The 27,982-nt window shown below is 38.0% G+C and overlaps 1 protein-coding gene across 1 annotated transcript in view; it reads right to left on the bottom strand.

The window, feature by feature from the left end:
• LOC121497717 (phosphatidylinositol 3,4,5-trisphosphate 3-phosphatase TPTE2-like) overlaps positions 1–27,982 on the bottom strand; it is an 82,696-nt gene that overhangs the window by 26,015 nt on the left and 28,699 nt on the right. The window contains exons 8-11 of the mRNA XM_041767457.1: positions 17,916–17,976; positions 16,796–16,877; positions 16,604–16,692; positions 916–977 (exon numbers count right to left, since the gene is read on the bottom strand). Of these exons, the coding sequence (XP_041623391.1) occupies positions 916–977; positions 16,604–16,692; positions 16,796–16,877; positions 17,916–17,976 (294 nt within the window). The remainder of the gene's footprint in view (positions 1–915; positions 978–16,603; positions 16,693–16,795; positions 16,878–17,915; positions 17,977–27,982) is intronic.

A 27,982-nucleotide genomic window follows, 5' to 3' on the forward strand; every position in this document is an offset into this window, starting at 1 on the left:
TTGAATCCCACGTCAGGCTCCCGGTGCATGGAGCCTGCTTCTCCCTCTGCCTGTGTCTCTGCCTCTCTCTCTCTCTCTCTGTGTGACTATCATAAATAAATTAAAAAAAAAAAAAAAAAGAACTGGAAATAGCCCTCCCTCTCTTTGCGGAAATTTTCAAGGGGCACAGACTCCAACAGACCCCATGGATCTTGACTATGAGAGGTTAATAACATACAGGAGAGACTTTGTTCTATGTTGGAAGATGAAAGCATCTACCTCGTGCTTCTAAGGATGTTGGAAGTCCTCTGGAGAACTTACCAAACCAGTCTTGATATTATTCTTGTGAGGAAGGAGGAAGGCCCCTAACTGGGGGCATGAGAGCAGGGCTGGGATACAGTGAGGTGAACAAAGCATTATGATTATAGAGTTGTTTTATACTTTGACAGCTTGACCTTACCCCGCATTATTCCTGTCCTTATTGGGCCCTATCTTTCTTTAACATATTGTTATTACTGTATACCTCAAGGATTTTTTTGCATTAATTTTGATTTTAAAAAACACTGCATTAGACTGTTTCTTTTAATTACTGAAAACTTTGGTATTTCCTTAAGTTTTATGCTTGAGGTGAGTGTCTCACTGACCTCCCCCTAGTCCTGGCCCAGAGTAAGAGGCATTCAGGTCACAGTTACTAACCAGTGCAAGTTACACAAGGAAATGTGGTATGTTAACTAACTAGAATTTAAATAAATTTTTGAAAAAAATAAATGAGGAAGTATCAAAACCAGACTTTCTCATATGTGCATCTTCAATTACAACTTCATTAAATACCATGGCGCAAAGAATCCTCTTAACATCCTACCAGTGAGGTTTCAGAACTATCACATTCAAATTCAATCGCACAAGACACAGAGTTCGTAGTAACATCTTTCATACCTCTGCGGTTATAAATATTTCACTGGCAATAAGGTAGGCACAAACCATAGTTCCAGTTCTTCCTGGAAGAGAAAAGAAGTTAGTAAGTGAACCATTGTTCATGGCAGTTCTTGGTATAAAAATGCTGTCAGAAATATTCAGAGTTCCTTTTATTTAATTTTTCAATTTAATTTAATTTAATTTTGTATATTTTTTTATTGGAGTTCGATTTGCCAACATACAGTATAACACCCAGTGCTCATCCCATCAAGTGCCCCACTCAGTGCCGTCACCCAATCACCCCATCCCCCCACCCACCTCTCCTTCCACTACCCCTTGTTCATTTCCCAGTTAGGAGTCAAAGAGCTCCATTTAGATTGATTTTCTTTCCTTTTCAGAGTGCTTGTTCAAAATATTCCAAATCAGGAATAGCCAAAGCTTTCTCACTGCTCTGAGGTTCTACCTGAATTCTGTCCTGTGTGCACAGAGGCACAAGTACATGTGTATATTGTTCTTAAATCACTACTGCTGGGGATTGTAGTAACAGACAGAAGCAGTGAAGTCTACTTACACACCCTGTTTTTCTAACTAACATAAATAAAAGTTCCTATAAAAGATAAAACATGACCAGAACCCAAAACATGATGTAGCATTTATAACACCCATTTTCCCTTCTATTTTTGAGTTTTTAAGTATGTTATAAAACATACATGAAAGAGAACAGTGTAATGAACCTCAGATATCTGTCCCCAGAGTATGTTGTATTGCTGTACTTGTTTCTTTCCTCTACACCTTCTCCCTGTTTTTCTTCCTCTCTTCTTCTACAGCATTCCATTTTTTAAACTTTTTTTGACTAGGCTCCACACTCAGCACAGAGCCCAATGCAGGGCTTGAACCCATGACCCTGAGATCAAGATCTGAGCGGAGACCAAGAGTCAGATACTTAATTGACCGAGCCACCCGCTCCATCTATAGCATTTTAAAGCAAATCCTTGATTTCATGTCATTTCATCATCAAAGTTTATGTTATATTCAAATTTATATTTTTGTCTTGTTATATAAGATTTGGTTTCAAAAATATGTTCTTTTATTTCTATAATTATCTGTAGTTTTTTGTCTTAGCCAGTATATGCTGAACTTACTTTGTATAATTTCAAGCTTACCCTTTTAACTCAAGATACATTCTATTTTCTATTCTATTCCTTTTTCTTTTTTTTTAATAAATTAATTTTTTATTGGTGTTCAATTTACCAACATACAGAATAACACCCAGTGCTCATCCCGTCAAGTGCCCCCCTCAGTGTCTATTCCTTTTTCTTGGTATATTTTTTATTGGAGTTTGATTTGCCAACATACAGTATAACACCTGGTGCTCATCCCATCAGGTGCCCCCCTCAGTGCCCATCACCCCATCCCCGCTCCCACCTCCCCTTCCACTACCCTTTGTTCATTTCCCAGAATGAGGAGTCTCTCAGGTTCTGTCACTCTCTCTGATATTTCCTTTTTTTCCCCAATGAACAACTAAACTTATTTTGCAACCCATAGTTTGAAAAACATTCTAAGCGAAGTACTTCCAAAAAGACCTTTTACCACCTTATGCGATGATACATAAAGGCTTCTTGCTAATGGAAATCCTGACTAATAACAACCTAGCTCTCAGTCGTATATACACTGTTAACATTTCAGCTCTGGAGGACATTTCTGGGTCTCTATAACTGGTGTTTTCCTATCTGAAAAACATTTTTGCAGATTTCATGTCCATGTGGCTGTGTCCAACCACAGACACAGTAGATGGCCTATCATCCAATCAGGTAGGTATAGCAGGGAATCATAAAAATGATACATACTTACCTTCAATATTTTATCTTAACTTAAAACATAAACCTGCACTTATTTACTACTTCTGATATTAGACAAAGGTTTTAACCTTTTAAGTATGAATCTTCCAATTGGAGTTCTTTCTTGGAAAGGCCAGGCCTATGGTATAAACCACTGCATCATCTGTAATTTCTAGTTTCAGATTCTTTAAAGCAATCTAGGTGAAGAAACCTCTTAGATTTTACTACTGGAATTTTTCTCCAGTGCATTTTTAAAAAGGTTTTATTTGTTTATTCATGAGAGACACACAGAGAGAGGCAGAGACACAGGCAGAGGGAGAAGCAGGCTCCCTGCAGGGAGCCCAATGCAGGACTCTGTCTCAGCACCCTGGGATCATGACCTGAGCCAAAGGCAGATACTCAACCACTGGGCCACCCTCTGGGTTGCATGCCACCTAAACTCCAGCCACCCCAGATGGAGTGCCCTGGGACCTCCAGCCTCTGCCTTACCTCCAGCCACCACATCAGGGCACATTCTGTGGGGACAGCCCCAGGTTCCCTACAGTTGCACCTATTTCAGCTTCAGCCATTCTGCGAAAAGGACCCTCTGTGTGGAGAGCCCAGGTACTCCCTGGATTGTACTTCTTTCAGCTTCAGCCACTCTGTCAGTATGCCTCCTCTGCAGAGAGCTCAGGGACCACCCTGGCCAATGCCTACTACAGCTCTGGCCATTGTACCAGGACAGCCCAGAATGGAGTGTTCTGGGACCCAAAGCCTAAGCCATTCACAGCTCCAGTCAGCCAAAGTCACCAGGCACACACTGTCTACACAGGGTATGACCATACACAAGACCATTCCTTCAAAGTTTAGAAGAACTAGCTGATCTGTCTGATTGATGGAAATAAACACAGAAAGTTAACTAAAATGAGGAGATAGAGGAATTTGCTCTAAACAAAAGAGTACAACAAAACCTCAGAAAAAGAACTAAATGAAATGGAGATAATATATCTGATAAATAGTTTAAAGTCATGATCATAAAGATGCTTACTGGGCTGGAGAGAAGAATGGGAGAACTTCAATAAAAAGATTTTTTTTTGTTTTAATGAAAAAGTATCAATTAGAGTTGAAGAACAGAATAATTTAAATAAAAATACACTAAAGGGAATCAACAGATTAGCAGATGCAGCAGAACAAATCAATAACGTAAAATACACGATAATGGAAAACACACAACCTGAACAGCAAATAAAAGTAAGAATTAAAAAAAATGAATTAGTTAAAGGATCCCTTAGACAGCATCAAGAAAACAAATATTCACATTACAGAAAACTTATTTGAAGAAATAATGGCTGACATTAAAAATGACAAATACCCACCATTTGCTTCAATATGGATGGAACTGGAGGGTATTATGCTGAGTGAAGTAAGTCAATCGGAGAAGGACAAACATTATATGTTCTCATTCATTTGGGGAATATAAATAATAGTGAAAGGGAATATAAGGGAAGGGAGAAGAAATGTGTGGGAAATATCAGAAAGGGAGACAGAACATAAAGACTCCTAACTCTGGGAAACAAACCAGGGGTGGTGGAACGGGAGGAGGGCATGGGGTGGGGGTGAATGGGTGATGGGCACTGAGGGGGGCACTTGAGGGGATGAGCACTGGGTGTTATTCTGTATGTTGGCAAATTGAACACCAATAAAAAATAAATTTATTATAAAAAAAAGAAATAATGGCTGAAAACTTCCCTAACCTGAGAAAGGAATAGATAAAGCAAATAGTAACAGACACAAAGGGATAAACTGATAATGATACAATAATAGCAGGAGACTTTGACACCCCTTACATCAATGGAGAAATTATCCAGGCAGAAATACATAAGAAAATAGTGTCTTTGAATGCCATATTAGGACAAATGGACTATATATATATATATATATATATAATATAAATATAATATTTATATTTATATATAAATATATATCTGTTGACCATTCCATCCAAAATCAACAGAATACACATTCTTTTCAAATACATATGAAAAATTCTCCACGACAGATACCATGTTAAAACACAAAACAAACCTCAATAAACTTAAGAAGATTGAAATCACATCATGAACCCTTTGGACCACATTGGTACAAAACTAGAAATCAATCATAAGAAAAAAAAGTGGAAAAACATAAACATGTGGAGGGTATATAACATTTTAGCAAACAACCTATGGGTCAATGAAGAAATCAAAAGGGAAATAAAAAAAAATCATGGAGACAAAAATGAAAATACAATAGTCCTCAATCTTTAGGATGCAGCAAAGGCAGAAAGAAGTTTATGGCAATACAAATATACCTCCAGAAATAAGAAAAATCTAAAATAATCTAAGCTTATGCCTTAAAGGAATTAGAAAAAGAACAAACTCCCAAGCTAGTAGAAGAAAGGATATAATAAACATTAGAGCAGAAATAAATAAAATAGACACTAAAAAATAAATAGTAAAGATCAATGAAACTGACAACTGGTTCTTAGAAAGGATAAACAAAAGTGAGGAAACTTTAGCTAGACTTATCAAGAGAAAAGATAGGGCCAGGCCCAAATAAATAAAATTAGAAACGAAAGAGAAGTAACAACCAACATCACAGGGATACAAAGGATTATATGACAGTACTATAAAAATTATATGCCAACAAGTTAAATAGTCTAGAATAGAAAAATTCCTAGAAACATATAGGTCATGGGATACAAAATTAATACATAGAAATCAGTTGTACTTGTATACACTAATAACAAAGTAGCAGAAAGAGAAATTAAGAAAATAATTTTATTTACAATTACATCAAAAATAATATAAAAAACCTAGGAATAAACTTAACCAAAGAGGTGTAAGATCTGTACTCTGAAAACTACAAGATACTGATGAAAGAAATTGAAGACATCACAAATAAGTGGAAAGATATTCTATACTCATAGATTGAAGGAATTAATATCACTAAAATGTCCATAGTATCCAAAGCAATCTACAGATTTAACGCAATCCTTATCAAAATAGTAACATTTTTCACAGAACTACAACAAAGAATTCTAAAATTTGTATGAAACCACAAAAGACCATGGGATGCCTGGCTGGCTCAGTGGTTTAGCGCCTGCCTTCAGCCCAGGGCATGATCCTGGAGTCCTGGGATCGGGTTCCACATCAGGCTCCCTGCAAAGAGCCTGCTTCTCCCTCTGCTGTGTCTCTGTCTCTCTGTGTCTCTCATGAGTAAGTAAATAAAATCTTAAAAAAAAAGAAACCACAAAAGACCTTAAATAGCCAAAGTAATCTTGAGAAAGAGTACAGCTGGAGGTATCACAATCTCAGTCTTCAAGATATACTACAAAGCTATAGTAATAAGGTAGGATGGTGCTGGCACAGAAGTAGATACACAGATCAATAGAACAGATTGGAGAGCCCAGACATAAACTCAAGCTTATTGGGTCAATTAGTTAATGACAAAGGAGGCAAAAAAAAAGCAATGAGGAAAAGGCAGTCTCTTCAATAAATGGTGCTGGGAAAACTGCTCAGCTATATGCAAAAGAGTGAAACTGGACTACTGTCTTACACCATGCACAAAAATAAACTCCAGATGTATTGAATACTTAAATATGACACCTGAAACCATAAAACTGCTGGAAAAAAACATAGGCAGTAAGCCCTTTGACACTACCCTTAGCAATATTTTTCTTTTCTTTTTTTAAGATTTTATTTATCCATTCATAGACAGACAGAGAGAGAGAGAGAGGCAGAGACACAGGCAGAGGGAGAGGGAGAAGCAGGCTCCATGCAGGGAGCCCGACGCAGGACTTGATCCCGGGTCTCCAGGATCACACCCCAGGCTGCAGGCAGCGGCAAACCACTGCACCACCAGGGCTGCCCAGCAATATTTTTCTACATATGTCTTCTGGGCAAGGGAAACAAAAGTAAAAATAAACTATTGGGACTAAACCAAAATGAAAAGGGTTTCCATAATGAAGGAAACCATTAACAAATTGAAAAGGCAATGTATTGAATAGGAGAAGATATTTGCAAATAATATTTCCGATAAGGGATTAATACCAAAATATATTAAGATCTTGTGCAACTCAACACCAAAATACTCCATACAATCCAAATAAACAATGGGTAGAGGAGCTGAGTAAAAATTTTTCCAAGAAGACATACATATGGCCAACAGACACATGAAAAGATGTTCAATATCACTAACTATCAAGAAAATGCAAATCAAAATCACAATGAGATTTCACCTTATACCTGTCAGAATGGCTAGAATAAAAAAGACAAGAAATAACAAATGTTGGCAAGAATGTGGAGAAAAAGGAATCCTTGTGTACTGTTGATGAGAATATAAGTTGGTGCAACTTACATTTGTACAATGGTGCAACCACTGTGAAAAATAGTATGGAATTTCCTCAAAAAAAATAATAGAATTACCATACAATTCAGTAATTCCATTGCTGAGTATTTATCCAAAGAATACAAAAACACTAATTTGAATTATTTCCAAAAGTCAAGATATGGAAGCAACCCAAATGCCCAACCATAGATAAATGGAAAAAGAGGTGGTATATAAATAGAATGTAATATTAGGGGAGGCGGGGCAAGATGGCGGGAGAGTAGGGTCCCCAAGTCACCCGTCCCCACCAACTTACTTAGATAACTCTCAAATCATCCTGAAAACCTATGAATTTGGCCTGAGATTTAAAGAGAGAACAGCTGGAATGCTACAGAGAGAAGAGTTTGCACTTCTAACAAGGTAGGAAGACAGAAAAGAAAGAAAGAAAGAAAGAAAGAAAGAAAGAGAAAGAAAGAAAGAAAGAAGAAGAAAGAAAGAAGAAAGAAAGAAAGAAAGAAAGAAAGAAAGAAAGAAAGAAAGAAAGAAAGAAAGAAAGAAAGAAGAAAGAAGGAGAAAAAGAATCAAGTCGGGGAGGGCCCCCACGAGGAGCCAGGCTAAAGTCCTGCAGCGAGAGCCTCCAGGACAGGAAAGCCCCACCCTGCAGAAGCAAGAACTTTAAAAATCTGCACCGGATTCTTCCTGGACGCAAAGGCACTTAGCAGGGAACTTGGGCAGGATCCAGGAGGGGATCCCAGTGGGGCCTTCAGGTTCCCGGGGTCACTAACAGAGGAAGTGTGCCCCAGGGGAGCGCACACCACACCCTGCGCACTGAGCTCGGTAAAAGATGGAGCGAGCCCGGCAGGGCCTCGGGAGCAGCTCAGGCGGTGGCTCCAGGGGGAAGGGGCTGTGTGCCCCTGGAGCATGATTCTAGCAGTATAGGCCCCAGATCCCAGGGCACCAGGGGACACAGCCCAGGATCCTGCACTCCGCAGGGGACAGGCGGAGGTGGGGAGGGCACAGGACAGGGGGACACTCCAGCTGTGGGGTGCCCCCGAGCTGTGCAGATCAGTGCTCCCACCCCCACCCCTGGAGCATCCAGGCCAGTGCAGACTGGGAGACTGCGGTAGTTACTGCGGGAGCTGACTCTAGGGCTGGAAAGCTGGCCGCCACCAGTGGGGTTGTTCCTACTGGTGTCACCCTGTGCCTGAGATGGAACAGGGCTGCCAGGGAACAGAGGCCTCACATGATAGCTCCCACTGAGCCTTGCACCTGGTGGAGGGGCAGGGCAGCTCCCCCAGGTGCACACACCTGAGAATCAGCAGAGCAGTCCCCTCCCCCAGAAGACCAGCTGGAAGAACAGGGGAAGAGCAAGTTCTCCACCGAGCAGTGCTGAAAGCTCCAGGGGAAGTCAAGGGATTTACAGTGTATAGAACCAGAGGATACCCCTCCTTGTTTTGTTTTCTTTTTTCTTTTTTCTTTTTTTTTCTTTCCTTTTTCCAGTACAACTCATTTTTAGCCACTCTGCACTGAGCAGAATGACTAGAAAGAAGAATTCACCACAAAAGAAAGAATCAGAAACAGTCCTCTCTCCCACAGTTACAGAATTTGGATTACAATTCAATGTCAGTAAGCCAATTCAGAAGCACAATTATAAAGCTACTGCTGGATCTGGAAAAAAGCATAAAGGATTCAAGAGACTCCCTGACTGCAGAATTTAGATCTAATCAGGCCAAAATTAAAAATTAATTAAATGAGATGCAATCCAAACTGGAGGTCCTAACGACGAGGGTTAATGAGGTAGAAGAAAGAGTGAGTAACATAGAAGACAAGTTGATGGCAAGGAAGGAAGTTGAGGAAAAAAGAGAAAAACAATTAAAAGACCATGAGGAAAGGTTAAGGGCAATAAATGACAGCCTCAGAAGGAAAAATCTATGTTTAATTGGGGTTTCAGAGGGTGCTGAAAGGGACAGAGGACCAGAAAGCGTATTTGAACAAATCATAGCTGAGAACTTCCCTAACTTGGGGAGAGAAACAGGCATTCAGATCCAGGAGATAGATCCTCCCCCCCCAAAATCAATAAAAACCATTCAACACCCCAACATTTAATAGTGAAACTTGCAAATTCCAAAGATAAAGAGAAGATCCTTAAAGCAGCAAGAGACAAGAGATCCCTAACTTAAATGGGGAAAAATATTAGATTGACAGCAGACCTCTCCACAGAGACCTGACAGGCCAGAAAGGGCTGGCCGGATATACACAGGGTACTAAGTGAGAAGAACATGCAGCCAAGAATACTCTATCCAGCAAGGATCTCATTCAGAATAGAAGGAGAGATAAAGAGCTTCTAAGATAGGCAGAAACTGAAAGAATATGTGACCACCAAACCAGCTCTGCAAGAAATATTAAAGGGGACTCTGTAAAACAAAGAGGAAGTCCAAAGAAATAACCCACAAAAACAAGGACTGAATAGGTATAATGAAGACACTAAGTTCATATCTTTCAATAGTAACTCTGAACATGAATGGGCTTAATAATCCCATCAAAAGACAAAGGTTTCAGACTGGATAAAAAAGCAAGACCCATCTATTTGCTGTCTACAAGAGACTCATTTTATTTTATTTATTTATTTATCTTTTTATTTTTTATTTTTTAAGAGACTCATTTTAGACCTAAGGACACCTACAGCCTGAAAATAAAAGGTTGGAGAACCATTTACCATTCAAATGGTCCTCAAAAGAAAGCAGAGGTAGCCATCCTTACATCAGATAAATTAAAGTTTATCCCAAAGACTGTAGTAAGAGATGAAGAGGGATACTATATCATACTTAAAGGATCTATCCCACAAGAAGACCTAAAAATCATGAATATTTATGCCCCTAATGTGGAAGCTGCCAAGTATATCAATCAATTAATAACCAAAGTTAAGATATACTTAGATCATAATACACTTATACTGGGATACTTCAACATGGCACTTTCTGCAAATGACAGATCTTCTAAGCACAACATCTCCAAAGAAACAAGAGCTTTAAATGATACACTGGATCAGATGCATTTCACGGATATATGCAGAACTTTGCATTGGAACTTAACTGAATACATATTCTTCTCAAGTGCACATGGAACTTTCTCCAGAATAAACCACATACTGGGTTACAAATCAGGTCTTAACCAATACCAAAAGATTGGGAGTGTCCTCTACATATTTTCAGACGACAATGCTTTGAAACTAGAACTGAATCACAAGAAGAAATTTGGCAGAAACTCAAACATGTAGAGGTTACAAAGCATCCTAATAAAAGACGAATGAGTCAACCAGGAAATTAGAGAGGAATTAAAAAGATTCTTGGAAACTAATGAAATTGGAGATACAACCATTCAAAATCTTTGGGATATAGCAAAGCAGTCCTGAGAGGGAAATACATTGCAAGACAAGCATCCCTCAAAAAATTGGAAAAAACTCAAATACACAAGCTAACCTCACACCCAAAGGAAATGGAGAAAGAACAGCAAATAAAACCTACACCAAGCCGAAGAAGAGAGATGATAAAGATTTGAGCAGAACTCAATGAAATAGAGACAAGAAGAACTGCAGAACAGATCAACAAAACAAGGAGTTTGTTCTTTGAAAGAATTAATAAGATAGATAAATCATTAGCCAGCCTTATTAAAAAGAAAAAAAGACTCAAATTAATAAAATCATGAATGAAAGTGGAGAGATCACCATCAATACCAAGGAAATAGAAACTATTTTAAAAACATATTATGAGCAGCTTTACACCAATCAATCAGGCAATCTAGAAGAAATGGATGCATTTCTGGAAAACCAAAAATTACCAAAACTCGAACAGGAAGAAATAGAAAACCTGAACAGGCCGATAACCAGGGAGGAAATTGAAGTAGTCATCAAAAAGCTGCCAAGACACAAAAGTCCAGGGCCAGATGGCTTCCCAGGGGAATTCTATCAAACGTTTAAAGAAGAAACCATACCTATTCTACTAGAGCTGTTCCGAAGGATAGAAAGAGATGGAATACTTCCAAACTCGTTTTGTGAGGCTGGCATCACCTGATTCCAGAACCAAACCCCCCCCAAAAGGAGAATTATAGACTAATATCCTTGATGAAGACAGATGCAAAAATTCTTAACAAGATACTAGCCAAGAGGATCCAACAGTACATTAAGAAGATTATTCACCATGACCAAGTGGGATTTATCCTTGAGATGCAAGTTTGGTTCAACTCAACGTAAAACAATCAACATGACAGATCATATAAACAAGAGAAAAAACAAAACCATGTGATCCCCTCAATAGATGCAGAGAAAGGATTAGACACAATACAGCACCATTCCTGATCAAAACTCTTCAGAGTGTAGGATAGAGGGGACCTTCCTCAGCATCTTAAAAGCCATCTACGAAAAGCCCACAGCCAATATCATTCGCAATCAGGAAACACTGAGACCTTTCCCCTAAGATCAGGAACATGACAGGGATGTCCACTCTCACCACTGCTATTCAACATAGTACTAGAAGTCCTAGCCTCAGCAATCAGGCAACGAGAAATAAAAGGCATTCAAATTGGCAAAGAAGAAGTCAAACTCTCCCTCTTCACAGATGACATGATACTTTACATAGAAAGCCCAAAAGACTCCACCCCAAGATTGCTAGAACTCATACAGGAATTCAGCAGTGTGGCAGGATACAAAATCAATTTTCAGAATGCAGTGGCATTTCTATACACTAACAGTGAAGAAAGAGAAATTAAGTAGTCAATCCCATTTACAATTGCACCCCAAACCATAAGATAAACCTAGGAATAAACCTAACCAAAGTGGTAAAGGATCTATACCCTAACAACTACAGAACATTTCTGAAAGAAATTGAGGAAGACACAAAGAGATGGAAAAATATTCCATGCTCATGATTGGAAGAATAAATACTGTCAAATGTCTATGCTAACCAGGGCAATTTACTCGTTCAATGCAATCCCCATCAAAATACCATGGACTTAAAAAAAAAATACCATGGACTTTGCTCACAGAGTTGGAACAAATAATCTTAAGATTTGTGTGGAACCAGAAAAGACCCTGGATAGCCAGGGGAATATTCAAAAAGAAAACCAGAGCTGGAGGCATCACAAGACCAGATTTCTTTTTTTTTTTTTTTTAAGATTTTTATTATTTATTCGAGAGAGAGAAAGAGAGAGAGAGAGAGAGAAGCATAGACACAGGCAGAGGGAGAAGCAGGCTCCATTCAGGGAGTCTGATATGGGACTCTATCCTGGGTCTCCAGAATCAGGCCCTGGGCTGAAGGCAGTGCTAAACCACTGCCCACAAGACCAGATTTCAAGCTGTATTACAAAGCTGTGGTCATCAAGACAGTGTGGTACTGGCACAAAACCAGACACATAGCTCAATGGAACAGAACAGAGAACCCAGAAATGGGCCCTCAACTCTATGGTCAACTAATATTCAACAAAGCAGAAAAGACTATCCACTGGGAAAAGGACAGTCTCTGCAATAAATGGTGCTGGGAAAATTGGACAGCCAGTGCAGAAGAATGAAACTAGACCATTCTCTTACACCAGACACAAAGATAAACTCAAAACTGTTGAAAGATCTAAATGTGAGACAAGAATCCATCAAAATCCTAGAGGGGAACACAGGCAGCACCCTTTTTGAACTTGGCCACAGCAACTTCTTGCAAGATACATCCATGAGGGCAAAGGAATCAAAAGCAAAAATGAACTATTGAGACTTAATGAAGATAAAAAGCTTCTGCAGAGCAAAAGAAACAGTCAACAAAACTAAAAGACAGCCTACAGAATGGGAGAAGATATTTGCAAATGACATATCAGATGAAGGGCTGGTACCCAAGATCTATAAAGAACTTATCAAGGCACTTAGTGCTGGGCTGCTCAGTGGTTTGGCACCTGCCTTCAACCCTGTGTGTGATTCTGGAGACCCAGGATCAAGGCCCACATCTGGCTCCCTGCGTGGAGCCGGCTTCTCTCTCCTCTGTGTGTCTCTCATGAATAAATAAATAAAATATTTTAAAAAGAACTTATCATACTCAACAGCAAAGAAAGAAAAAATCCAGTCAAGAAATGGGCAAAAGACATGATCAGATATTTCACAGAGGAAGACATAGACATGGCCAACAAGCACATGAGATAATGCTCCACATCACCTGCCATCAGGGAAATACAAATCGAAACCATAATGAGATACCACCTCACACTAGTGAGAATGGTTAAAATTAGCAAGACAGGAAACAACAAATATTAGACAGGATGTGGAGAAAGGGAACCCTCTTGCACTGCTGGTGGGAATGTGAACTGGTACAGTCACTCTGGAAAGCTGTATGGAGGTTCCTCAAAGAGTTAGTAATAGAGTATCTTACAACCTGGCGATTGCACTACTGGGGTATTACACCAAAGATACAGATGCAGTGAAACACCAGGACACCTGCACCCCAATGTTTATAGCAGCAATGTCTACAATAGCCAAACTGTGGAAGGAGGCTTGGTGCCCATTGAAAGATGATGGATAAATAAGATGTGGTCTATATATACAATGGGATATTAGCCATCAGAAATGGCGAATACCCACCATTTGCTTCAATGTGGGTGGAACTGGAGGGTATTATGCTGAATGAAGTAAGCCAATTGGAAAAGGACAATCATTATATGGTTTCACTCATATGGGGAATATAAAACATAGTGAAAGGGAAAGGAGAGAAACATATAGGGGAAAGGAGAGAAAATGTGTGGGAAAAATGTGAGGGTGACAAAACATGAGAGACTTCTAAGTCTGGGGAACGAACAAGGGGTAGTGGAAGGGGAGGTGGGCAAAGGGATGGGTGACTGACTGGGTGACAGGCACTGGGGGGGCACTTGACAGGATGGAAACTGAGTGTTATACTATATGTTGGCTAATCGAACTCCAAAAAAATAAAAAAATAAATACAAAAGCAAAGTGGTTGGTGCCAAAGGAAAGGAGGTGAGGCTTTGGATAAAATTGGCAAAGGGAAGTGGCACATAAATGCTTCCAGTTATAGAATAAGTTAAGGGGATGAAAGGTACAGCACAAGGAATATAGTCAATGGTATTGTAATCAAAGGTAATGTAAAAGCACTACATAGTGACAGATGGTAGCTGCACTTGTTGGGAGTGTAGCATAACATATAGACTTGTCAAATTACTATATCATACCCCTGAAAGCAATGTAACATTGTGTATCAACTATACTTAAAAAATTTTTTTTAATAAAAAATATTGAGTAGTGTGGCATAAAGAACTCAGAAACAGTCCCAAACACTATCAAAACGTGGCATATGACTGAGAAGGGATTATAAATCAGAGGGGAATAAATGAGCATGTGATAGATGGTATTAGGACTTGTCTATCCATATGAAAAAGACTTCCTCCCCAAATCACAATTATATTTAAAAACTAAATGTAAAAAATAAAACGTTATTATTTTATAAAGCATAATACCTTCACTCCCTCAGTTTTCTTAAACATGATCAAAAGAAAGCACAAGCCACACACACATACATACACAAAAAGACTGATAAATTTCACTCCATTCAAAATTATAAATATTTCTTTCTATATGACAAATCATAATCAAATTAAAAGGCAGCACATAGGAAATATTTGTAATATAAACTACTAAGGGAAAAAACAGCATCCATTTTTTATGGCTGAGTAATATCCCATTGTGTGTGTAGACACACACACACACATACACACACACCGCATATCTCCTTCATCCATTGATCTACTCATGGACATTTGAGTTTCTTCTATAACTTGGCTATTGTAAATAATGTTGAATAAACATAGGGTGCATAGATCTTTTAAAATTAGTATTTTCATTTTAACATTGCATGTCAACTATACTAAAAAAATTAGCATCCAGTTTATTTAAAGCAGTCCTATAAATAAAAAATAAAATATTTTGATTATCATAATACTACTGGTAATGTGCAGGCACCAACCATCAAGAATGAGCAAAACCAGTATGAGGAAGGGGAGGTGGGTGGCGGGGTTAACTGGGTGATGGGTACTGAGGAAGGCTTTTGATGGGATGAGCATTGGGTGTTATACTATATGCTGGCAAATCAAACTTCAATTAAAAAAAAAGAGAACCTCCCCCAAAATGAATAAGTTAGTCTACACCTATACTAGGGAGACCATTGTACTATTAATAAAACATGAAATTAAAAAAAAAAAACTTGAAAAAAGAGGCTACTCTGGTGCATACCGGCTGAATACCAGCTTGCCAAATAATCCTACAGGAGAATCAATGAAACGCATGTGAAAACAGAGTAACTGAAGTCCCTTCTCAGAAAAAAATTAAAAATGAAATTTGAAATGAAGTTTCTCTTTCAAGCAGGGAATTAGCTTTAATTAAAAGAAAACCGAAGTTGATTGCTTGGATTATAGTATTTTAGGTTGAGCTACTTGAAATGACTATGTTTATAATTAAAAGAGTAAAAAACTGGCAATTCCTTATGGCTTCACTTCTACAGTCTTCATTTATGCATGGTATGGAAATTGAATATTCAGAATATTTCAACCTGTAGAGCGAAAGATAGAAGCTATCTATCTACTAATTCATGGGCTTGAAACTTATTTTCAGGTAAGACTAAAACTTGATTCTACTCAATTATAATAAGGCAATTTTAAAGTATTGTATTTTCCTGGAATGCAATAAAAAACTGTTTTCTAGCCTACCAAAAATGCAATTCTTGGTCAAAAATAGTGAAATATGCTTAGATGATTATTAAAAGCCTAAAGCTGAATGAGAGAAAATCTAACTCAATTTAAATTGAATGAATTTACACTTTTTTTCCATTTTACCTCACCAAAATCAGCTCCTTTGTATCTCTACACTATAAAAATTCCACTATAATTTTTGGGTTTTGCAATAGCATTACTGTTGGCTCCTTAAACTTCAAAAAGTTCTCACAAAGTTTAAGAATAATCTTAAGTAAAAGCGTTCTAACAGTTTCTAAAATTACACATTTTTATTTTCATAGATATTTTGGGAAATCAAAAATGAAGAAACCCAAGTAGTCAGTAAACAAAAAATATGCTCAACCTTCCTTAGTTTTGTTCTTCCTTTCTTTATTCTTTACCTTCCACCCTCCCCTCCTTCCTCTTTCCTTCCTTTCCTTCAGTCTTGAAGCTGACATAAAAAAATGTCAACAATTTTTTAAAAGATTTATTTATGTATTTGAGACAAAGCAGAGTAGGGGGCAGTAGGGCAGAGGGAGAAAGAAACTCAAGCAGACTCCGTGCACTGAGCACAGAACCTGGCAAGGGACTCAATCTCATCACCCTGAGACTGTAACCTGAGCTGAAACCAAGAGTCAGACACTTAACCACTGTGCCACCTAGGTGCACCCCAAAGATTTTAACAACTATTAATACTAACATCAGTTTGTATCGGTTCTTGTACTTTAATGTATTAATATTTATTTAGAAAAAGAGAAATTAAAAAAAAAAGTTTTTACCTTTGCCTCCCTTACAATGAATCGCTACGATGTTTTCGTCATCTTGAGCCATCCACTCATCTACTTCCTTAGTGAATGCCACCATCTCACTGATTTCAAATGTAAAATTTTTAGTTGAATTAAAATACATCAAAAAAATCCAGCCCAGTGTATTTAGCTTTCTTCTGACAGTCATCTTGGCATAAAACTTACCTTAGAGTGGGAACATTGTGATCATCAATTTTGACTCGCCGGACCCTGTAATGGAAGTTCTTAGGGTCATAAGCTCTTTCACCTAAAATAAATGATATTTATGTCATATATCTATGCCTAATAAACATAGTAAATAATCAAGGTATGAAGTTCTATTTTTTTCTTATAAATTCCTTATCCGCCTTTATCTTTTTAAAAGATTTTATTTATTTATTCATGAGAGACACACAGAGAGAGAAAGAGAGGCAGAGACACAGGCAGAGAGAGAAGTAGGCTCCATGCAGGGAGCCCGATGTGGGACTCGATCCCAGGACTCCAGGATCACACCCCGGGCTGAAGGCAGGCGCTAAACCATTGAGCCACCCAGGGATCTCCCTTATCCACCTTTAAAGCAAGCTTTCTGACTGGCTCTTACTGCTTTATTTTTCAGAATATTAAGAGTCTGAAAAACAGAGATAGTAGTAGTTTGTCCATCTTGAGTAACCTAAGCCCAACTTATTTGGGTTTAACAGGCCTTACTTTTAATTTTCCAGCAGGCTACATCATATTATCATACATATAATAGATAGACACCACAGAGCAGAAGTAAATGTGGCCAACCAGACTGCTTGCCTCCTGAAACTGTCTGTTTAATATACAGGAAGAGGAAAAGTCAAAACACACAAAGTAGTAAGCCAGGATATAATCTATTTTTTTTATAAAAGGTTTTGCTCTTGGAGCATATTTTCCCTTGTTTATTGACTCCTTGGATTTTTTTCATTTGAGTATTGCTCTCCTTACACTTCACTCCTAGTGAATTAGAAAATATATTTGTTGAATTGTCTGTCTTCAAAACACAAGGTGGCAGGAAAAACAGAAGTATTTTCCTAAACCTAATACCACTAGAGCAGATTTTGCCCAAAATGGGTCTGCTGCCACTGGAGCCTCCTGCCTCCCCCACAGGGTATTTATGCTATTGAGCTATTTTTTCCTACAAAATAGAGCCAGTGCAAGATGGAGATTTTAAACTCACTTCCCACCACCCACCAAATACTTATGATTAAATGAAAAAACTGAAACATCTTATATGTAGTGATCTGTTTTCTATCAATAGTAGCAAAGTATCTGCGCATGTACATACTGCATAGATTATAGACTTGATAGTGGTCTTGATGTTTGGTATCTAGGAACCGCACAACTTCCTAGAACAAATAGACACATATCATATATAAATCCACATGGCACCAATTTAAGCCATTCTTTAGGAGTAAGCCAAAATGGTCATTACATTTTATTCACTTGTCCTTCACTTAGCACCTTTTAGGGAAGACTTAGGGAATAGAGTATGTACATTCCAATCCTATCTCACCCACTGACGGTTTTAAAAAAGCGCACAATGTGTCCCGGGGATAAATCCTACTTGGTCATGGTGAATAATTTTCTTAATGTGTTGTTGTATCCTATTGGCTAGTATCTTGTTGAGAATTTTTGCATCCATGTTCATCAGGGATATTGGTCTGTAATTCTCCTTTTTGGTGGGGTCTTTGTCTGGTTTCGGAATTAAGGTGATGCTGGCCTCGCCTACTTTAAAGAAAAAAGGGCACCTGGGTGGCTCAGTGGTTGAGTGTCTGCCTTTGGCTCAGGGTGTGATCCTGGGGCCCTGGGATCGAGTCCTGCATCAGGCTCCCCACAGGGAGTCTGCTTCTCCCTCTGCGTGTGTCTCTGCCTCTCTGTGTGTCTCTCAAGAATAAATAAAATCTTTAAAAATAAGAAAAAAAAAAGCGCACAATGTTGTACTTGACTACTCTGATTAACCTCTAACTATAAATACACATTGCTTAAAGCTACCAGAGATAGTTAACTAGCCATAAGTAAATTTGTTCCAAATTTTGAATTCACAGTAATATATGTTTCTTATCTAGATATGTTTTCTGGATAGGTTTTCTTATTTATATTTTTTAAAGAAAAGATGTATTTAGAAAATGAGAGAGCACACATGAGCAGGGGGAAGGGCAGAGGAAGAGGGAGAAAGAATCTCCAGCAGACTTCCTGCTGAGTGCAGAGCCTGATACAGGGCTCTATCCCACGACCCTGAGATTATGACCTGAGCTAAAACCAAGAGTCACAGGCTCAACCAACTGAGTCACTCAGGCACTGCAATAGATAGATTTTTAAGATAATGATCTGGATATTACAATCTTCCTATGCACCATTTAAATGAATAAAAGATTCAAAACTGTATGATATGATTGTGTGTGTATATATGCATGATAGAAAAAGATAAATATATTAAATTTTAGTTAAGTGGTAGCAATATGGAGATTTTTTTAGATCTCCTGCATATTTTCTAAAGTGAATACATATGTTTGTGTATGTGCATATGTGTATATATACACACACACAAATATATGCATATATGCATAACTTTTCAAATAAGAAATAGTGATTTAAAAAACAGTTACTATCACCATAACCAATACAATATTTTCAGCAAATTTATCCATCTGAAACATACACACATGTGCATGTGTCTCTCTCTGTACAACAACAAAATGACTAAAAAAGCTAAAAAATTGATGAGTATAGAACCCTGAGTCATGTTTACTAGCTTCATATTAAGAAAAAGATATCAAAATGATCAATTGGTTAAATTATCAGGAGGAAATAGTCAAAAAGGTGAACTGTGAGTCTGCATAATGTTGGAATAGGGAAATAAATAGACTCATACACATCAAAATTCATGAGATCCTTCACACTAAATAAAATGCAGATAGATTGAGGAATAAGATCTAAAAAAAAACCACAAATATCTCTAAGAAGTGAACATTAATCAATTCTTTTGATAAGGAAAAACAAAGTGTTGAATCAATGGAAGATCAACAGATTTAGGTTCAACTTTATAAAAATTTGAAATTTCTGTTAAAAAAATGGTACATATAACAAACACATAACAGAGGAGAATAATTTTCAGTAAAATTGAGTGAAGAGGACTATGTCTAGTATCTATAAACTAGTTATGCTAGTATAAACTAGTAACTCATAACAGTCTCTGTGTGTTCACACAATATTAACAGAATAGTTTACACTTGATGTGATTGTTTATCAGCACATTCCTTGATTTGAAGATGAAGATACATCCTCATTGCTTGCATGTGGTGGCGGCACTGGCCAAACTTGACACTTCCACCATAGTGCTTGCTTCTTCATTCTCACATATGTACAACTCTTGCTACTTCTAGGCAACATTTGACATTTATATTAGCAAATTTACCATGTGTGAAATCCTACTGTTTGCTCTGCATATTACTATTCATTGTTATTAAAAATCTAATCCTGCAAATTTACTCCCTCTTAAGAGTGAAGGGGAACCACATGACCACTTAGCATTCTCTCAGGAATTAATTGTTTCCATATCTGAATCTTGTATCCTTTAGTCTACCTGGATTTAATTTAGTTTGTAGATGGCTTTCATTTAAAATATAACAAAGGCATACTCTGTGTAGGATATGTTGTTATTAATTGAACATGTAAGCACCAACACAGCTCCACTGCCTAATTCTCAGTCTGCCCAGGTAGCTGTACAAATAGCTCAGACATGAACCTGCATTCAGACAAAAGATGAAAGTAAATAAATATTCATATGGATAGTAGATATGATTTTTGAGGTAGTTTATAATTCATGAATTTTATAAAAACTGATGATTTATTACCTCTTCTTCACATATGCTAATTAAAAATGGTAAAAAGATCATGGCTTATAAGAACTTTTTCAGAATCCCAAGGAGATAAGTGTTAAGACCTGGAAAAAACTCTACCTCAATGGTCTAGAGAACACCCTAGAAGTCAAGAGTAATGTTTTTGCTTTTATTTATATGCTAAGTGAAGTTTGTGGCTTTTTAACACCCCAGCCAATAGTGTTGCTAAATTTATATTTATCACACCAATCTACAAAAGGAAAATGAATCAATTTAGACAAGTTGTAATTAACTCACAGTTCTCAGCTCAACCTACTGAAAAAACAATTTTGGCAAAGGATACTTTATTTCTAGAGATGGATTCTGGCAATTTGAGGGTGGCTATCCTGAAGTGCCATAATCCATCCAATGGACCCTGGTCAAATTACTCCATAATTCTTCACATTATGGAATGGATAAAGTCATTTCCACATTAAATAGAGGTTTGGAAGATTTCCCAAAATTGGTCAGGGGAGTAGAATCATGTCTTACCTATAAATAGCATAACCTAGATAAGATATGGTTCACACTCTCCTCTTTAAGACCTTTTGAACATTTACAAACTGATTTTATTTGACTGCCCAAGTCTCAAGACTATGAATATATACTAGTTACTGTTCATAATTTTTTGCATGCATAGAAAAATTTCCTCGCCTTAGAATAAAAAAAAATGATTTCCTTAATGATCCAAATGCTTTATCCTCCCTGCATCTACCTTGTAGTGCTCTTGTACTTCAATATTGGGCTCTATCACATGAGTGGATTTGGTCAATGGAATGACATAGAGCAGGCGATTGCAAAAGCCCTTGTAAGAGTCTACTCTAGCTTTTGCCTTTTGCCATTATATGAACTCATCCGACTAGCCTAATGGAGGATGAAAACATGTGGAGCAGATAAGAGTTACCCCAGGTAAGGTCATTCCTCAATATCTTTTAAGATTTGTGAAAAGCCCACAGCAAATATAATTTTCAATCAGGAAACACTGAGACCTTTCCCCTAATATCAGGAACACGACAGGGACGTCCACTCACAACACTGCTATTCATTTTTTTAAAATAATAACTTTATTTTTTATTGGTGTTCACTTTGCCAACATACAGAATAACATCCAGTGCTCATCCCCTCAAGTGCCCCCCTCAGTGCCCATCACCCATTCACCTCACCCCCTGCCCTCCTCCCCTTCCACCACCCATAGTTCGTTTCCCAGAGTTAGGAGTCTCTATGTTCTGTCTCACTTTCTGATATTTCCTACCCATTTCTTCTCCCTTCCCTTCTATTCCCTTTCACTATTATTTATATTCCCCAAATGAATGAGAACATATAATGTTTGTCCTTCTCCGATCGACTTACTTCACTCAGCATAATACCCTTCAGTTCCATCCACGTTGAAGCAAATGGTGGGTATTTGTCGTTTCTAATGGCTGAGTAATATTCCATTGTATACATAAACCACATCTTCTTTATCCATTCATCTTTCGATGGACACCGAGGCTCCTTCCACAGTTTGGCTATTGTGGACATTGCTGCTAGAAACTTCGGGGTGCAGGTGTCCCGACGTTTCATTGCATCTGAATCTTTGGGATAAATCCCCAACAGTGCAATTGCTGGGTCGTAGGGCAGGTCTATTTTTGACTCTTTGAGGAACCTCCACACAGTTTTCCAGAGTGGCTGCAGCAGTTCACATTCCCACCAACAGTGTAAGAGGGTTCCCTTTTCTCCGCATCCTCTCCAACATTTGTGGTTTCCTGCCTTGTTAATGTTCCCCATTCTCACTGGTGTGAGGTGGTATCTCATTGTGGTTTTGATTTGTATTTCCCTGATGGCAGATGCAGAGCATTTTCTCATGTGGGTCTTGGCCATGTCTATATCTTCCTCTGTGAGATTTCTGTTCATGTCTTTTGCCCATTTCATGATTGGATTGTTTGTTTCTTTGGTGTTGAGTTTAATAAGTTCTTTATAGATCTTGGAAACTAGCCCTTTATCTGATACGTCATTTGCAAATATCTTCTCCCATTCTGTAGGTTGTCTTTTAGTTTTGTTGACTGTATCCTTTGCTGTGCAAAAGCTTCTTATCTTGATGAAGTCCCAATAGTTCACTTTTGCTTTTGTTTCTTTTGCCTTTGTGGATGTATCTTGCAAGAAGTTACTGTGGCCAAGTTCAAAAAGGGTGTTGCCTGTGTTCTCCTCTAGGATTTTGATAGAATCTTGTCTCACATTTAGATCTTTCATCCATTTTGAGTTTATCTTTGTGTATGGTGCAAGGGAGTGGTCTAGTTTCATTCTTCTGCATGTGGATGTCCAATTTTCCCAGCACCATTTATTGAAGAGGCTGTTTTTCTTCCAGTGGATAGTCTTTCCTCCTTTATCGAATATTAGTTGACGAAAAAGTTGAGGGTCCACGTCTGGGTTCTCTATTTTGTTCCATTGATCTATGATCTATACTCTAAAAACTATGGAACACTTCTGAAAGAAACTGAGGAAGACACAAAGAGATGGAAAAATATTCCATGCTCATGGATTGGCAGAATTAATATTGTGAAAATGTCAGTGTTCCCAGGGCAATTTACACATTTAATGCAATCCCTATCAAAATACCATGGACTTTCTTCAGAGAGTTGGAACAAATAATCTTAAGATTTGTGTGGAATTAGAAAAGACCCCGAATAGCCAGGGAAATTTTATTTTATTTTATTTTATTTTAATTTTTTAAAATTTATTTATGATAGTCACAGAGAGAGAGAGAGAGAGAGGCAGAGACACAGGCAGAGGGAGAAGCAGGCTCCATGCACCGGGAGCCCGATGTGGGATTCAATCCCGGGTCTCCAGGATCGCACCCTGGGCCAAAGGCAGGCGCCAAACCGCTGCGCCACCCAGGGATCCCCAGCCAGGGAAATTTTAAAAAAGAAAACCATATCTGGTGGCATCACAATGCCAGATTTCAGGTTGTACTACAAAGCTGTAGTCATCAAGACAATGTGGTACTGGCACAAAAACCACTGCTATTCAACATAGTACTAGAAGTCCTAGCCTCAGCAATCAGGCAATGAGAAATAAAAGGCATTCAAATTGGCAAAGAAGAAGTCAAACTCTCCCTCTTCACAGATGACATGATACTGTACATAGAAAGCCCAAAAGACTCCACCCCAAGATTGCTAGAACTCATACAGGAATTCAGCAGTGTGGCAGGATACAAAATCAATTTCCAGAATGCAGTGGCATTTCTATACACTAACAATGGAGAAAGAGAAATTAAGTAGTCAATCCCATTTACAATTGCACCCCAAACCATAAGATAAACCTAGGAATAAACCTAACCAAAGCGGTAAAGGATCTATACCCTAACAACTACAGAACATTTCTGAAAGAAATTGAGGAAGACACAAAGAGATGGAAAAATATTCCATGCTCATGACTGGAAGAATAAATACTGTCAAATGTCTATGCTAACCAGGGCAATTTACTCGTTCAATGCAATCCCCATCAAAATATCATGGACTTTGTTCTCAGAGTTGGAACAAATAATCTTAAGATTTGTGTGGAACCAGAAAAGACCCTGGATAGCCAGGGGAATATTCAAAAAGAAAGCCAGAACTGGAGGCATCACAAGACCAGATTTCAAGCTGTATTACAAAGCTGTGGTCATCAAGACAGTGTGGTACTGGCACAAAACCAGACACATAGCTCAATGGAACAGAACAGAGAACCCAGAAATGGGCCCTCAACTCTATGGTCAACTAATATTCAACAAAGCAGAAAAGACTATCCACTGGGAAAAGGACAGTCTCTGCAATAAATGGTGCTGGGAAAATTGGACAGCCACGTGCAGAAGAGTGAAACTAGACCATTCTCTTACACCGAACACAAAGATAAACTCAAAACTGTTGAAAGATCTAAATGTGAGACAAGAATCCATCAAAATCCTAGAGGAGAACACAGGCAACACCCTTTTTGAACTTGGCCACAGCAACTTCTTGCAAGATACATCCATGAGGGCAAAAGAATCAAAAGCAAAAATGAACTATTGAGACTTAATGAAGATAAAAAGCTTCTGCAGAGCAAAAGAAACAGTCAACAAAACTAAAAGACAGCCTACAGAATGGGAGAAGATATTTGCAAATGACATATCAGATGAAGGGCTGGTACCCAAGATCTATAGCTTAGATCTTAGAGTTTGAACTTATCAAACTCAACAGCAAAGAAACCAAAAATCCAGTCAAGAAATGGGCAGAAGGCATGAACAGAAATTTTACTAAACAAGACATACACATGGCCAGGAAAAGTGAGAAAATGCTCCACATCACTTGCTATCAGGGAAATACAAATCAAAACCACACTGAGATACCACCTCACACCAGTGAGAATGGTGAAAATTAACAAGACAGGAAACAACAAAATTGAAGAGGATGTGGAGAAAGGGGAACCCTCTTGCACTGTTGGTGGGAATGTGAACTGGTACCGCCACTCTGGAAAACTGTGTGGAGGTTCCTCAAAGATGTAAAAAGAGGCAGCAATTACACTATTGAGTATCCCAAAGTAGATGCAGAGAAATGCCAGGACACCTGCACCCCAATGTTCATAGCAGCAATGTCCACAATAGCCAAACTGTGGACGGAGCCTTGGTGTGCATCGACAGATGAATGGATCAAGAAGATGTGGTCTATATATACAATGGACTATTACTCAGCCATTAGAAACGACAAATACTCATCATTTGCTTTGACGTGGATGGAACTGGAGGGTATTATGCTGAATGAAGTAAGTCAATTGGAGAAGGATAATTATTATATGGCTTCCCTAATATGGGGAATATAAGAAATAGTGATAGGGATTATAAGGAAAAGGAGGGGAATCAATAGGGTAAAATTAGAGAGGGAGACAAACTGTGACAGACTCCTAATTCTGGGAAATGAACAAAGGGTTGCAGAAGGGGAGGTGGGTGGGAGGGTTGGGGTAACTGGGTGACGGGCACTGACAGGGGCACTTGATGGGATAAGCATTGGGTGTTATACTATATGTTGGTAAATCTAATTTAAAAACAAATGAAAAAATTTTCAATAAAAAAATAGAATGTGTTTGAATTGAAATAACCATCAATTTAATATAGACTGATATATACTTAGGATGTTATATATAAACCTCATAGTAAACACAAACCCAAAACTGACAATAGATACACAAAAATAGAAAGTCAAGCATAACACTACTTACAGTTATAATCAGAAGGAAAGAGAACAAGAGAAGAAGAAATAACAGAGAAAAACCACAAAAAAACCTGAAAACAATCAAAATGTCAATAAGTACATACTGAAAGTGATTACTGGGCAGCCTGGGTGGCTCAGCAGTTTAGCACCTGCCTTCAGCCCAGGGCGTGTCCCAGAGACCCCAGATGGAGTCCCACATCGGGCTCCCTGCATGGAGCCTGCTTCTCTCTCTGCCTGTGTCTCTGCGTCTCTCTCTCTCTCTCTCTCTCTCTCTCATGAATAAATAAATAAAATTTAAAAAAAATAAAATAATTACTTACATGTTAAGTGCTCTAAATGCTCCAATCAAAAGGCATAGGGTGGCAGAATGGATAAAAACACAAGACTGATCTATGTGTTGCCTGGAAGACACTCATTTCAGATATAAGGACACACTCAGATTGAAAGTGAAAAGATGTAAAAGATATTTTATGCAAAAGGAAGTGAAAAAAAACCTCTATGTAACATTATTTATACCACACAAAGTAGACCTTAAAGACTAACAAGAGAAAAAGAAGGCCATTGTATAAGGATAATGGAACTAATTGAAGAAGACAACAGTTGTAATATCTATGCACCCAACAATGGAGCACCTAAATACTCAAAGCAAATATTAATAGACATAAAGGAAGAAAGAGTAAAACAACAATAGTAGGAGATATTAACACAGCACTTACATTAATAAGATAGATTATATAGGAAGAATAACAATAAGGAAAGAGTGTCTTTCCTTATTAAATATAATATAGATAAATATAGAACATGCCATGCAAAAAACAGAATACACATTCCTTTTATATACACACAGAAATTTTCCAAGATAGGTCAAATGTTAGGCCAAAACAAATCTCAATAAATTTAAAAAGATTGAATTATATCATGTATATTTTCCAGTCACAATGGAATGAAACAGAAATCAATCACAGGGAAAAAATTGGAAAACTAAACATGTGGAGGCTTACCAACATGCTACTAAACAACAGATGAGTTAACAAGGAAAATGAAGAGAAAATAAAAAAAAATATGGAGACAAATAAAAAATGAAAGCACAATGGTCTGAAATCTTTGAGACCCAGAGAAAAGAGTTCTCAGAGGGATATTTATAGAGATACCAGCCAACCTGAAGAAATAAGAAAAACCTCAAACAGTCTAAATTTTATAGGTATACCTATAAAAACTACAAAAAGACAATGAAGCCCAAAATTAGTAGATGAAAAGATTTAATAAAAATCAGAGCAGAAATGAATGAGAGAGTCTTAAAGAACAGAAAAGACAATGAAACAGAGTTGATTCTTTCAAAAGATTTTTAAAGAATCAATCTCTAGCTAGACCAATCAAGAAAGAAAGCAAACAGGGGCACCTGGGTGGCTCAGCGGTTGAGCACCTGCCTTCAGCCCAGGGCGTGATCCTGGGATCCTGGGATCCAGTCCCACATCAGGCTCCCTGCAGGGAGCCTGCTTCTCCCTCTGCCTGTGTCTCTGCCTCTCTCTGTGTGTCTCTCTCATGAATAAATAAATACAATCTCTTAAAAAAAAAAAAAAGAAAAAAACCAAACAAACAAAACCAGAAACAAGAGAGGTAACAAAGAACACCATAGAGATACAAAGGATTATAACAGTAATACAAAAAATTATATGGCAACAAATCGGATAACCTAGGAAAAATAGATGAACTCCTAGAAGGGCACAATTTCCCTAAACTGAATCAGGAAGAAATACAAATTTGAAAACCAAACTATTGCTAACAGAATTGAATTGTTAACAACAACAACAACAACAAAAAATTCCCAACAGACCAATTCCAGGACCAGACAAAATTCAAAGGTGAATTTACCAATATGTATACAATGGAATATTAGCCATTAGAAACGACAAATACCCACCATTTGCGTCAACGTGGATGGAACTGGAGGATATTATGCTGAGTGAAATAAGTCAATCAGAGAAAAACAAACATTATATGGTCTTAGTCATTTGGGGAATATAAAAAATAGTGAAAGGGAATAAAGGGGAAAGGAGAGAAAATGAGTGAATATATCAGTGAGGGTGACAAAACATGAGAGACACCTACCTCTGGGAAACGAACAAGGGGTGGTGAAAGGGGAGGTGGGCGGGGGATTGGGGTGACTGGGTGATGGGCACTGGGGGGGGCACTGGCGGGATGAGCACTAGATGTTACGCTATATGTTGGCAAATTGAACTCCAATAAAAAAAATTAAAAAAAAGAAGAGTTAG

Source organism: Vulpes lagopus, chromosome 8, assembly GCF_018345385.1.
Source record: "Vulpes lagopus strain Blue_001 chromosome 8, ASM1834538v1, whole genome shotgun sequence".
Taxonomy (NCBI): domain Eukaryota; kingdom Metazoa; phylum Chordata; class Mammalia; order Carnivora; family Canidae; genus Vulpes; species Vulpes lagopus.